Source organism: Lacerta agilis, chromosome 8, assembly GCF_009819535.1.
Source record: "Lacerta agilis isolate rLacAgi1 chromosome 8, rLacAgi1.pri, whole genome shotgun sequence".
Classification (NCBI taxonomy): Eukaryota; Metazoa; Chordata; class Lepidosauria; order Squamata; family Lacertidae; genus Lacerta; species Lacerta agilis.
In genome coordinates this window covers 19,680,989-19,694,473 of record NC_046319.1, presented here as the reverse complement: position 1 = coordinate 19,694,473, position 13,485 = coordinate 19,680,989, and the positions used below count along the sequence as shown (strand labels likewise).

Below are 13,485 nucleotides of genomic sequence, written 5' to 3'. Positions count from 1 at the left end.
TTTTTGTTTGTTTGTTTACTCAGGATGCCCCTCTGGGCGTTATGGTCCGAATTGTGAGAGGCAGTGCAAGTGCAAGAACGGGGGGCAATGTGTGACCACCACGGGAACGTGCCAATGCCCAGCTGGTTACATTGGTGCCGACTGCGGTACTGGTGAGTGGATTGGAACGGGTTTTGTGTAATGCAGCGGCAAAAGGCTGAGCCGAAAGATCGAATATTTGAAATTTCATCATGAAATTCACACAGGCTGGTGTTGTTGTTTTTTTTAGGTGGCAATGGTGATGTAACTCTGAACCAAAAAAAAACATATTTTTTAAAGTTTTGTCATAAAAATGACAGAAGCTGGTAAAGAGAGTTCTTGTTTTGTAAAGTACCAGAATATAGAACAAGTTTAGCACTCATTTATGTGTTATTTGGTTCCCCCCTAAAAGAATCCATTTGACAATAATATGGAAAGGAGTACTAAACTTGCGTTCTGTTCTGCCATATGTCTCGAAAAGTGGCTTTTGCATCATATGCAAGCTTGAATATAATACAGAAGTTAACAGTTAAGGAAATCATCAGGAAAATGCAATAAACCTGTTGCATGAATGCACTCTTTATTGGAGACAACCCAGTTTCTAAGTGCAGACTGAAAGCTGGTCACGTACTAAGGGTTGTTGGAATGAACCCAACCTGTGCCATTTTTCCTTTCCCTTTTTATAAAGGCCTCAGGGGTCAGCTTCTCCTTTCCAGAACTTTCTCTGTATCAGAAAACATCATTGGTGGAAAATAACTTTCCCTCCCCACCTTCCGATCTGTGAAATGGGGTTGCTGTTTCTTACCGTAGGGTTGCAGCCTTGATTACGGAGATGTGCTTTTGGGAGTAAACACTAAGAAGACTCTGCTGTAAATGAGACCTTTCTTTGTTGCTTTTTCTTCCCCCCCCCCCCGCCCTCCACCTCCATAGCGTGCCCAGCTGGTCGCTACGGTGTGGACTGTGCTCTAGTGTGTTCCTGTGGCAACACCGCCACCTGCCATCATGCGACAGGCCTCTGCCTTTGCCCACCGGGAAAAACTGGCCCCAACTGTGAGCACGGTAAGCGTCTGCAGTGGGGGGTGGGGGGTGGTGGACGGTTTTCATCCCAGGGCTCCCTTCTAGGCAATGTCCTGGGGGCTGCATGCGTATGGTGGGTGGGGCCAGATGCAAAAGTGGGGGGGACGGACGGACAATGGAGGAGAATTTCACCTTTTGTACGCTAGTTTCTACACATATTCACACGCACTTTGCTGTCCTCCACCCAGGCAAGGAAGAAGCATCATCCGAGTTCAGCGATACATTCCAGCCAGGCAAAAACTCTAGGGGTGCAGTGCAGGGCCAGTGACAGGTGCGGTGTGGCTTGAAGAGTGTTTTGAGAGTTAGAGGACCATATTTGGTCCCAGGCCTGAGCTTCCCCCAATGCCTGCCATTAATGTAAAGTGTCATTTTGTCCAATGGAGCCCTAGGAGCATAAAGCTCTGGATCATGGCCTTCTCTGTGGGAGTCTCTAAGCTGTGAATCTCCCACTCAACAGAGGTGTTTCGGGCTCATGCATAACATGATCTCCAACATTTATCCGATGAAAATAGGGATGTCCTAAGGAAAAGTGGGACATTCCGGGTTCAAATCAGAAAGTGGAACGGCTTCTGTAAACCCACAACTGTTCCTGCAAAATAGGGTCACTTCAGTGAATGCTAAAAGATGCACCTCTTTACTCTGTTTTTTGAAACTTGCGGTGCATATTTTAGGACAGGGGTCCCCAAACTAAGGCCGGTGGGCCGGTCGCGGCCCAATCGCCTTCTAAATCTGGCCCACGAACAGTCCGGGAATCAGCGTGTCTTTACATGAGTAGAATGTGTCCTTTTATTTAAAATGCACCTCTGGATTATTTGTGGGGCCTGCCTGGTGTTTTTACATGTGTAGAACATGTGCTTTTATTTAAAATGCATCTCTGGGTTATTTGTGGGGCATAGGAATTCGTTCATCCCCCCCCCCCCAAAAAATATAGTCTGGCCCACCACATGGTCAGAGGGACGGTGGACCAGACCACGGCTGAAAAAGGTTGCTGACCCCTGTTTTACGACATCTCCATAATTTTAAGTTGCTTTAAACTGGTTTTTAATAACTGTAACCCGCCCTGTAACCTTGGGGTGAAGGGTAGGTGGTGGCAGTAGTAGTAGTAGGAATGAATGAATGAATGAGCACATTGAAGTTCAGGAGAGTACTGTTGCGCACTCATGTCCTACTTGTGGGCTTCCCAGAGGCATCTGGTTTTGGCCACTGCAAAAAGGACTGTGGACTAGAATGGACTCTTAGCCTGGGGAGGGCTGCCACTTTCCATGCTCTGCCTATGGACTTTCTGGAGCCACTGTGGAAAGCAGGGTGCTGAACTTTGTCTTTTGGCCCAGTCCCAACAGGGCTCGCTTCATGTCCTGTCGTCACATTGCTCCGTCAACAGAAATAGGTGTCTGACCCTGGCTATCCCCAACCACCATGTCTCTCTCTCTCTTCTTCGCCACCAGGCTGTCCAGGAAACCGCCACGGAGCCGGCTGCAAGCAGACGTGTGCCTGCCGGAACGGGGGGATCTGCCTCGCGACCGACGGCTCCTGCCTGTGTGGGCTTGGGTGGACGGGGAAGTTTTGCGAATTGGGTAATTCTGCATGTGCGGCTCCTATTCCCTCTTGCTACAAAGGTGCAATTGATCCTTCTGCCTTCCCCCGCAACTTGGCTGCGGTCCAGACTGCTGGAATTTCACTAGAGCCGCTTTGCTAAAACAAAACAAAACCCACAAAAAACTCACCTTCGTTTTCCAGCCACATTTGCAGGTCACGAACGTGGAGGTGGGGGTTTCAGATGTTTTAGAGAGTGAATTTTGATGCGGGGAAGTTAAACTTATTGGCACATCTCCTGACAATTTAGTTTGGTTTAGGTCCTGCTTTAGGCATCTGGTTGGCTGGATTAAATGTGCGCCTTTGGTTTGATCCAGTAGACCAAACTGTTATTTATTTATCATAATCTTGAGTGATTTTAAAAGTGCATTAGACAAATTAATGGAGGAGAGGGCTACCAATGGCTAGTAGTCACGATGGCTATGCTCCATCTGCAATGTCTGAGGCTGCATGCTTCTGAATACTGGGACTGGGGAGAGGGCTGTTGCACTCAGGGTCCTGCTTTCAGGCTTCCCACTAGGGCAGCATATCTCAAGCTGGGTCCCCAACTGTTGTTGGACTACGACTCCCATCATCCCTAGCTAACAGGACCAGTGGTCAGGGATGATGGGGGCTGTAGTCCAACAACAGTTGGGGACCCAAGTTTGAATATTATTATTATTAATAATACCCCAACCATCTGGCTGGGTAGAAAGCACTACTTTAGGGTATTTGCTTGGCCACTGTGAGACCAAGATGCTGGACTAGATGGGCTTTTGACCTGATCTAGCAGGTGCTCTTTATGTTCAAAGTTATGTACCAAGTTATGGCGACCTGCCTTGAATGGCTTTAAAAGAGAGTTGGGCAAATTTATTGAGGATATGGCTCTTGGTGACTAACTAGCCACAATGACTACTACGTTCCACCTCCATTGTCGGAGGCAGTATGTCCCCGAACGCCAGTTGCTTGAGACCCACAAATGGGGAAAGAGATGTTGCACCCAGGACTTGCTTGAGGGGTTCAGGATGGACACTGTGAGAACAAGATCCTGTACTAAGATGGGCGGTGGTGGGTCTGATCCAGCAGAGCTGCTCTTTTAAAAGAATGCCTTGTGACAATTCCAAAAGGGTATTCTAGAGAGAATCCATTCCATCCTGCCTTGCATGCAGGAGGTCTAGGATTCAATCCTCCACATTGCCAGGTATCATGGAGAGCTGCTGCCAGTCAGTGTAGACAGTACTGAGCTAGATGGCTTAAAGGTCTGCATCGGCCAGCTTCCTTTTTTATGAGAGTAAAAAGGGGCGGGCGGCGGGGAGTAAGCACATAATGACTGTTTCTCTCCTGCCATTAGATATGTATGATGTCAGCCACAGATGTTCTCCAATTGGCATACTGTTTTCTTAATTGAGATCTTGCGTAATTTCCCCCCCGAGGAGAAAAATGTTTATGTATGAAACGAGGCAGGATCTCTGGGAACCAGCTTGATAATAAATCTCCTTGATTTTGGCCTGCTTGAGTTTGAGCGAGACCACCTCTTTACGAGCAGTGTGATAAACTGAGACGCCGTCTTCCCCCGCAGGATGTCCGCCAGGGAGATACGGAGCCAACTGTCAGCTGAGCTGCACCTGCCAAAATAACATGACCTGTGACCCGGTGTCGGGAGCCTGCCGCTGCGGGAAAGGGCACTATGGAGATCTTTGCCAACACAGTAAGTGTGGCCACTCCTATTGCTTCGAAAAATCTATTGCAAGGTTTGGTAACCATCCTAAGCTTGGCTTAAGATGGTTAGACAAGAGCTGCTCTTGTCTCCAGAAATAGGGTGTGGCCGCAGCTCTTTGGTAGAGTATCTGCAGAAGGTCCCAGGTTCAATCAATCCCCAGTGGGCCTCTCCATCTGAAGTTTCAGCCAAGTCAGAAAAGCTAGTTGTGATCTCAAACTACAATGTGGGAGAAATTTCAGCTTGAACTTAGAAGCACTGGGGAGAAAGGGGTTGCTGCTGACCTGGAAAATATTTGTGGATATCAATGCCCCCTGAAGTCCACACGTAGGGGTTTTGAGGAGGAATCCCACCTTTTAAATTTCACCCACTCCCTTAAAAATCACCTTGTATACGACCTCAGTTTTTCCTGCCTAAAACAGTGGTGGCCAAATGGTGGCATTTGGGGGCTGGGGCGGCAAACCCCCCCCCACCCTTGTTTATTTTGATAATGGCAGGCTGAACATGTGAAACTGATGGACCTGAACGATGGTGAGTTGGCGAAGGGAAATGCAATGAATCCAAATCCAAGGGCTGCTTGGTGCTCTTTGGCTAAGTGGGTTGCCAGCTGCAAGAAGCCAAATGGAATCCCCCATCCCCAAATATCTCTTAGTCCTCTTTTTATGTGGATGTTTCCAACTAGCTTCCCAATGTCTTTCCATTTCCCCTTAGCTTGCCCAGCTGGTTTTCATGGAGTTGGTTGCCAGGAGCTGTGCGACTGTCAGAACGGAGCCACGTGTGACCCGGCGACAGGGGAATGTGTGTGCGCCCCGGGTTTCTACGGCAACCAGTGTCAGAAAGGTATGGAACTTCCTGAAAAGGAAAAGTGGCTGCAGAAAGCAGTATTGAGTTCCCTTCGTATCAGATGATGTTGAGGGGGAATTGCAGACCTGTTTGGGCAGTGTCTCTGCCCAACTGCATGGGGCAACTTTGACAGGACGTTGGGGGGGAAAACCCACTGCCAAGTTGGGCTGTGGGAGAGAGAAATACCTGGCCCACTTGGCCAAAAAGGTTCTCAACTCCTCCTATATATACTATTTAGGAGGATAGTGAGCCATTCCACCCAGGTCTTAGCCATTCCATCTGTTTCTTTAAATGTCAGTGGGGTGCTACTCTCCTTTTAATTTTGACTTCCTTGGCTTGAAGGAAAGCTCTAGCTGAAAGGATATCATTCTCTTGCCCTATGGCTGTAACAGTGATGTGGCAGAGATTTGGTTCGGTCTGCACCTTAGCACGCTGCCTGAAGCAGTATTCAAACTGAAACTTGGGCTGTCCTTCAAAATTCACACGCCTCGCAGATTTTGTGTTGATCTTCTTCAACTAAGCAAGGTGTACAAAACTCTGCGTTAGGAGGAAGTGTGTAAAAAAATGCATGCACCAGTGAAAATGACAGTGTATTAAGGAAAGCTGCTTGCAAAAATGTGTTTGGGGAAATGTACACTGAAATGTGGGTTAATTTTTGTGAGATTACATCAGAGCAAGTTGAAAGCAGCACAACGTTGAACAGTCACATTAAAATTACTATTCAGAAACCCATTTGCCCAGGAACCTATGAGGTTGGTTTGTATGTATTAAGATAATTTGATTACTATAGACCAGATTTTTTCAAACCATTTATGTTTAGTAGGAGATACATACACCCCCTGCCCCAGTTTTTAGCTATCATAATCTTTACAGCAGTTAAATGGTTGATTACTTATGTCTTTCTCATCTTCCAGGGTAACATTCTTCAGATAGAATGTGAATTACTGCTGCTATGCTAAGGGCGTATAATATCCTTATATGTCAGAAACATGGACCTGTACAGATTTCCAAATAGTTTGTGATTGAAAGCAACACTGAAAAATGCATATGTTGTCTGCTCTATTTAAAACATCCTGGGGGGGGGAGCAGACTGTAAAGAAGGATTTTTTAAAAATAAATAATTGCAAACAGCTGCAGAAATATGGAGAACTAAGCATACTGGAAAGATGAGAAACGGGGGGGGGGGGGATGAAACGGACCAATTTGCCTACCCTTAGTAACAATGGATATCTCTTTCGTGGCCACAGCGTGCGACATGGGGACATACGGAGACAAGTGTCGACATCGGTGCGACTGTGAGGGGAACGCTCCGTGCGAGGCGACCAGCGGCCGCTGCCTCTGTCCTCCTGGGAAAACGGGTGCCAAGTGTGATGTGGGTGAGTGCATGGATGTGTATAATCTTTACAAAGAAACAAGTCACACCTTGTCGAGGGCAGGAGTGGGATGGCTTCCATATAGGTGGGCCAGCAATGCAAATAGGCCCTTTTCAGTTGCAGCAAGTCGGAGACTCTGAGCTGTCTTTTAGTCCTCCACACCTGAACACTTTGTGGCCTGCAGGTGCACTAGGTGATCCAATACCTGCCGGCCTCTAGGAGCTTTTTGTACATGGAAGTGTACCTGGAAATTGCCCCTGCAGCCCCGAAGTTATATTAATCAGCAGCTTGCAGGAGTAACGGGCTGTTTTGGCTGTTGCAGCAGTGCTCACTTTTTGCACTAGGAAGGGTGTGAAGGTGGGGAACTTAGGAAGCCACCTGAGTCAGAGCACTGGGTCTATCTAGCTCAGTAATGTCTGCACTGATTGGCAGTGGCACTCCAGAATTCCAGGCAGGAGCTTTCCCTGCATCTACCTGGAGCCACCAGGTATTGAATCTGGGGGCTTTTCTGCATGCAAAGCAGATACTCTACCACTCAGCTATGGCCCTTCCAGTTGCTTTAAAAAAAAATATTGCTCATCAGTCATGAGGTTCTCAGACAGTGCCTGCCCCCACCCCCTAACACCCTGAAATTTATTCCATTTCTTTGGGACTGCACAGCTTTAGCTCTTTCTCTTTACCACTAGGAGATGCTCCCAGGTTTAGTCTGAGTATCAGTTAGAATCATGGGATCGTAGAGCTGGAAGGGACCCTGAGAATCATCTGGTCCAACCCCCTGCAATGCAGGACGATGCAGCTGTGCCATAAGGGAATTGAACCTGCAGCCTTGGCATTACCAGTATCATGCTCTAACCAACTGAGCTATCCAGGATTCCACCCCCCATCCCCCAAGGTTAACAACCAGGTTCTGCCCCCTTAAGTGCCTTGCCTTGGATTGATGGAAACCTGCCAATCTTATGCTAAGGGTGGGGAGCCAGCTTTGGCAAGTGGGTCTAATGTGACCCTCTAGGCATGTGGTCCTGGGTTCCTCACCTCTGCCATATATAGCACTTAAGATTCCAGGGGACCCTGTTGCTATGGGATTACCTCCTCTGCTGAGTCAAGGCCCCCCGCTCTCAGGACATTTTTGTGTTTTAAATGCGTGCAGCAGAAGCTTCGCTCCCCCCGGGTGAGATGCCTTCCTAGCATTGCACCGTCTCCGATTTGACTTGTTCCTCTTGCTAACTCAGATTGCCCACTGAAGAAATTTGGCCCCGATTGTGCTCTGACGTGCGAATGCTCCATGTCCAACGCTTACTGCAATGCCCAGAACGGCCGCTGCGTTTGCCTCAACGGTTACATAGGGGCAATGTGTCGAGAAGGTAAGGGGGCCAAATTGGCCGCTGTTTTAAGAAATCCTGGACTTCTTTGAGCTGATTTATGTGAAACAGCCTGCTTTGGCCTCCATCATTTCACTGTTCAGCTGCTTGTAGGGAAATGAGGGAGAATCTTCACAGCTGACAGTGTGGGTTGTTGTGTTTTTTTACTTTCGGTGTGATGTGTGTGTGATTATATATATAAGCACATGCTAGGGGGGAAATGGCCGGTGTTGGTTGTAAGAAACTAAAAGTATCATTGAGGTTTTGAAAGGTTTAAGTCCGGCAAATACAAAATGGCTTCCAATTGTATCCAAACACAGGTGAAAATGTGTTTCTTGATCTCAGGAACCATCATGCAATATTTGGTTACAATAACTTAAGAGGTGTCCAAAATCATAGTGAACAAACAACTTTCCAAAATATATAGTAGAGATACATATAAAATCACACACACACACACACAAATACCCATGTTTCCTTACCAGCACCTGCAGAATAAAGTAGTCATGTCCAAAAAAAGGCTGCAGCACTTGCACTTGATACAAATCCATCATGTGTATACAGAGAGACAAGTTTGTGTAGGTATCTCTCTATCTATAATAATTGTACTGGTCTATCATTACATGTAATGTTGTCTGAGGGAGTGCAAAACACACAGTCTGAGCTGAGTTTTGAAAGCCAGCCCCTGTAGAAATCCATCTCAGATCCCAAATGGGGAGGAGGTGGTGCTGGCTTACCCTCCCTCAATTTCTCTCTCTCTCTCACCTACTGGGAAAGGCTTCTCTTGGTACCAGAGATAGAAAGAAAAAAATGTGGGTTTTTTTGTGTGTGTGAGAGAGGGAGAGTAGGGCTTTTTGAAAACAACAAAAAATTTTTTTTTGAGGTTGATACCAAATTTTGCCCTCACTCAGGGTGCCATATTATGAAAGTCCCTCCCTTGTTCTTTTTGTGGGAAGATTTGGGAGGGAAACAGAGGCAGGGAGATAGGAGTGGCACTGCAGAGTAGAAGGGAGGAGACACCCCCCCCCCCACACTAAGAGCTGCCTCCCACCTTCCATCAGGGATGCTTTTCAGCCAAGACAAGTGATGAATTCAAGGCAGTGAACCAGGGGAGCATTGTTAGTTTCTCCCAAATAAGCTGTGATCATTAGCCCATCTTAACCTAGTGCTTTTTTTTGGGGGGGGGGGGGAGATACTCAAGGGTATACAGTACCAGCACCTTTCTCCCCCAGAAGAACAGCACTGTCTAGTCTCTATAAGCTTAGCTTTTCCTCATTTGTTTGGGTGGGTGGAAATCAGGATCCCTGGTTCAGATGTAATACTTTGTGCTTTCTTACCAAGGTCATGGAAGGAAGGAGCAAACTGGCAGTACTCAGGCTTCATCCCAGTATGGTTTAAGACCTAGGTCATGTCCACGCTTACGAGTGTCGGACTAGGACCTGGGGGACCAGGGCTTAAATCCCCACTAGGCCACAGGGTTGTCCTGGGGATCAAATAGGGGAGGCACGCACACCACCCTGAGCTCCTTGCAGAAAAAAAGTGAGATAGAAATGTGATGAAATAAATACGGGACAGAGCAAAACTAACACATCTTCACTTTTAGGTGGCCTACCACAGCTGCTAACCCACACGAGACGACAACCAGAACAATGTGAGTTGTTTATATATATATATATATATATATATATATATATATATATATAGATAGATAGATAGATAGATAGATATATATGAGCTCAGAGCTGGCTGATGTGGGGAGCGAGGGGCATCAGAGCTTGGAACATAGGATGCAGCCTTGGACCAAATCAGACCATGGGGCAACCTAGCTCCATTTGGTCTACAAATGATGTTAGACTACAACACCCACCATCCTTGGCTAGAAGGGCCAGAGCTGAGGGATAATGGGAACTGTAGTCCAACAGCATCTGAAGACCCAAAGAAAGGCTGGTCTGCAGAGGTTCTGCAGGGTTTTGGGCTAATATCTCTTCCATCTATATTTGGTAGGCCTGGGTGATATATCGATACATCGCCCAGGACTGGTATGAGGGCCGGGTGAAGCAGTCATTGCGGTCTTGTCCTCATTGTACTGGCAGGTAGCTTCTTTAAACTGCTCCACTGAGGGGGGGCACGGCTATCTGTGCCTCTGGGGAGCAGTTTAACAAAGCCCCCAGCATGCAGGAGGGGGGAGGCTTGATCAGCTGAGCAGGCGGGCAGTTTAAGGAAGCCTGCTTCTTGGCTGGTCAAGCCTCTACAGACCAGGTGGGGTCTTCATTCATCTGCTCGCTGAGGGGCACAGGCAGCTGCACACCCCTCAGCAGAGCAGGATAAAGATGCCACCCACCTGTACAGTGGCGGTGCCTGAGGCCGTCGTGCAAACAGAGCAATTGCGCAGCTGCCTCAGCAGGAGGGCCGCCTCTTCCTCGCAGTAGAAAGAGGTTGCCCACCCATGTGAAGGTGGAGGAAGCCCTGTGAATGGAGCCCAACAGCTTCCGTGGGCTTGATCGCCATTGGGCAGGCTGTGTCTTTCCGCCCCTGGGCGAAAGCAGGCAGGTGCCTTTGAGGGAACCCCCCCTCTGGCTCGCCTCAGTACAATAGCTTCTTCCCTCCACACACTGGGTGCTAGGAACAAGCTGCATCAACCCTGGCCTCCCATAAGCAAGCAAAGGAAGCGACCAGTCTCTTTCCTTCAAAGTGCCCAACTAGGAGGCAGGCACTTTCCTGCCCCCCAGCGACCCTACTGTCCGGCTTGTTTGAGGCGGAGCAGCATGATAAAGGGGCTTCCTCAGCCAAAGGGCTGGGCGCTGTATCTGGCTGCTTCTTCCTCCCCTAAGGCAGGAAGGATGTAGCAGCCAGATACCGTATTTTTCGCTCCATAAGACACACTTTTTTCCTCTTGAAAAGTAAGGGGAAATATCTGTGCGTCTTATGGAGCGAATGGTGGTCCCTGGAGCTGAATTGCCCAGGGGCCAAAAGAGGATCATGCTTTTTATTTTACAAAGAGAAAAGGGGGTATTGAAAGGACCCCGCTCAGCAGCTGATCAGCAAGAGATCGGGAGAGAGATAAGAGTCCCCGGCTCCCTTTCAGCCCCACCCTCTTGCCCAAGCCTCCATTGTTGAATGTGCTGCAGAGGGAGGTTGTTTTTTCCCCCAGCGACATGTGACTTGCTGATTAGATTATCTGTCTGGAAACTGTAGAAAAGGCTCCCTTTCCTTTAGAAGCTGCAGAAATGTGAGTTGAACCCCATAAAAATGGGGCTTTTCCTCTTTGCTTTTCCCCCTTTGCAAAAAAAGCTTCTAAACCTTTAGCTGATCCTCAAAAAAACAGGGCTTTTAGAGGAGGAAAACCAGAAAAAAATTCTGGGTTTCCTCCTCTAAAAACTAGGTGCACCCTATGGAGTGAAAAATATGGTACATTTCAGATATCGTGATATATTAGTGTCTAGCTGCTGATATATATCACGGCGCTGAAAACCATACACCGCCCAGCCCTAGCACCAGGAGATGTCAGGGACTGAACCTGGGATCCTCTGCCTGCATGGCAGGGGCTCTACCACTGAACCATATAGCCCTGTTGCTGAGGCCATGCCTGCCAGCACATAACACCACGGTTGCTGCTCCTCTAACACATTATCATTTCCCTCTTACAGCTGCACAGTCTCGGACTTTTTACCGCGCTTCCTCCAGGGTGGTTGCCCCATCTTTGAAGCACTAGTTTTCTGGACTCATCACTTCCAGCGCAGACTTGGGCAGAAGCTACAAGGGTCGGCTTCCAAGTATGGAACTAGCTCACCTGACTTGCGACACAACAGCTTGCAGATCCGACCCCTCAAGAGCACAACAAATACAAGATTTCGCCCAGAGGAATTGTCGTCCTGCACAGACTGAGCGAAAACAACTCAAAACAAGCATATATCCACTTCAAACCAGCAAGGCAGTGTGGACCTCCCCCCCCCCACCCCCAATCCTCCATCTCGCCCACTCACAAAATCTGGAAGCCATTTTGTCTCTGAGCTTCCGGACTTAAGACTAACTCATAATTACAAGCTCTTGCTCTTTTTGTTTGCCTGGAATTATTAATAGCAGGATTCTGTATTTATGTAAAGGCATTATTTATGGGTAGGTGTATCAAAAGTTGCATCTTCGTACTTGCTACGCGAAAGGCCCTATGGGTCTGTGTAGCCCTGGGAAGTGTGGGCGACAGAGGGTGGAAGTGTGTGTGGTTGAAACACAACATCCCTGGCGCTTGAGATAGAATGATTTCAACAGCCCCCATACGAGCTAGCCAAGAGCTTGAGAGTGGCAAGCTGCTGGGAGGGGGTCGGGAGAGAAGAGGATAGCTCCATTTAACTCCCAGAAGGCCCCAGGTGCAAAAACATGGCACTACAAAGGTGCAGACTGTTTTGCTGCCTTTCCATGATCCGGCCTATGGGATTTGTAGAAGAATCGTACCTCATCTCTGCCACTCCGGAGTCTGCAGCCTGAGATGGTCTGTTGGGTTGCTTAATTTAGGCTGCCTTTTGCGTATACAAAGGAGCTATTAAGCCTGCAATCTAAAGCCTAAACACATCAGACTTCCGGGAAGGTTTTTTTTAACTGCCTGGCTTTGCATAAGCTGAATTGATGCCCATTGCTCCATGGGCGGTGAGAGCTAATCCACCTTTCGCCAACTTGGTGCTCTCCTGCCATTTTGGACTACAGCACCCATCAGCCCTCACCAATATATCATCAGAGAGAGATTGCAAGAGGCAGGGGCTTGTGAAATGCTATAGGGACATCTCTTCTGCTGCGATCCTTGCTTTCCCATCATGGAAGATGGAAAAGACTGTGAAACTTGTTCCGAGCAAGAGCTAAAAAGCTTGTTACATTAATTCATGCATGAGCCCTACAGTTGTTGGGTTTGTTTTTTTAAGTGTGCTTTTTCCTCCTTGTTTTAGAGACTTTTATAAGCTTTTTGCCTGGCCTTTCCCTATACAGCCATGAGGGAAAGCCGCTTGCTGTTTTTAAACAGAAACTTGGAACTCTGCCGATTCTGAAACATACTTGGTGGCCCACGAACTTTCTGCTGCGTCTCCGACAGCCTACATTGTACTTGCAATGAAGTACTTTGGTGAAGACTCTGCTTAAAAATAATTTGGGAACCACAACAGGATGAAAAGGACAGGATTTTATCAGCCTGCATGGAGGGGTTAGATCCTGAAGGCTGAACACCTAGGGAAGTCTTCCTTTTTAAAGTAGCAATGGCACACAAATTGGTTAATCACAGGAGAGCAACAACCAAACAATTCAGGAATTTCACCCTCAAACACACACCTTCACTCGTTCCCTCAATCTTTATCTTGCGAAAGGCGAGGTAGGTTTGCAAGCAAAGACATCATCTTACCTTGAACATCCATTGCCAGTCTGGAAAACAGAAGTTCCCAGTGCCTCCGATAAGGAACTCCATTGAGCCAGGAGACATGGGAAACGGTCACCGCCCAAGCTCCTTTTTACAAGGGCTAAGTCTTGGGAAATAAAAAGAGTTGGTTAA

At 47.8% G+C, this 13,485-nt stretch overlaps 1 protein-coding gene across 4 annotated transcripts in view; it reads left to right on the top strand.

The window, feature by feature from the left end:
* The window catches only part of MEGF6 (multiple EGF like domains 6), a 202,356-nt gene extending 190,480 nt beyond the window's left edge, over nt 1–11,876 (top strand). For all 4 annotated transcript variants that reach the window (XM_033156424.1, XM_033156426.1, XM_033156423.1 and 1 more), the window contains 9 exons: nt 24–152; nt 949–1,077; nt 2,541–2,669; nt 4,247–4,375; nt 5,096–5,224; nt 6,475–6,603; nt 7,830–7,961; nt 9,562–9,609; nt 11,606–11,876. In XM_033156424.1, the coding sequence (XP_033012315.1) occupies nt 24–152; nt 949–1,077; nt 2,541–2,669; nt 4,247–4,375; nt 5,096–5,224; nt 6,475–6,603; nt 7,830–7,961; nt 9,562–9,609; nt 11,606–11,670 (1,019 nt within the window). In that variant the 3' untranslated portion in view covers nt 11,671–11,876. The remainder of the gene's footprint in view (nt 1–23; nt 153–948; nt 1,078–2,540; nt 2,670–4,246; nt 4,376–5,095; nt 5,225–6,474; nt 6,604–7,829; nt 7,962–9,561; nt 9,610–11,605) is intronic.
* Nucleotides 11,877–13,485: the final 1,609 nt, after the last annotated feature.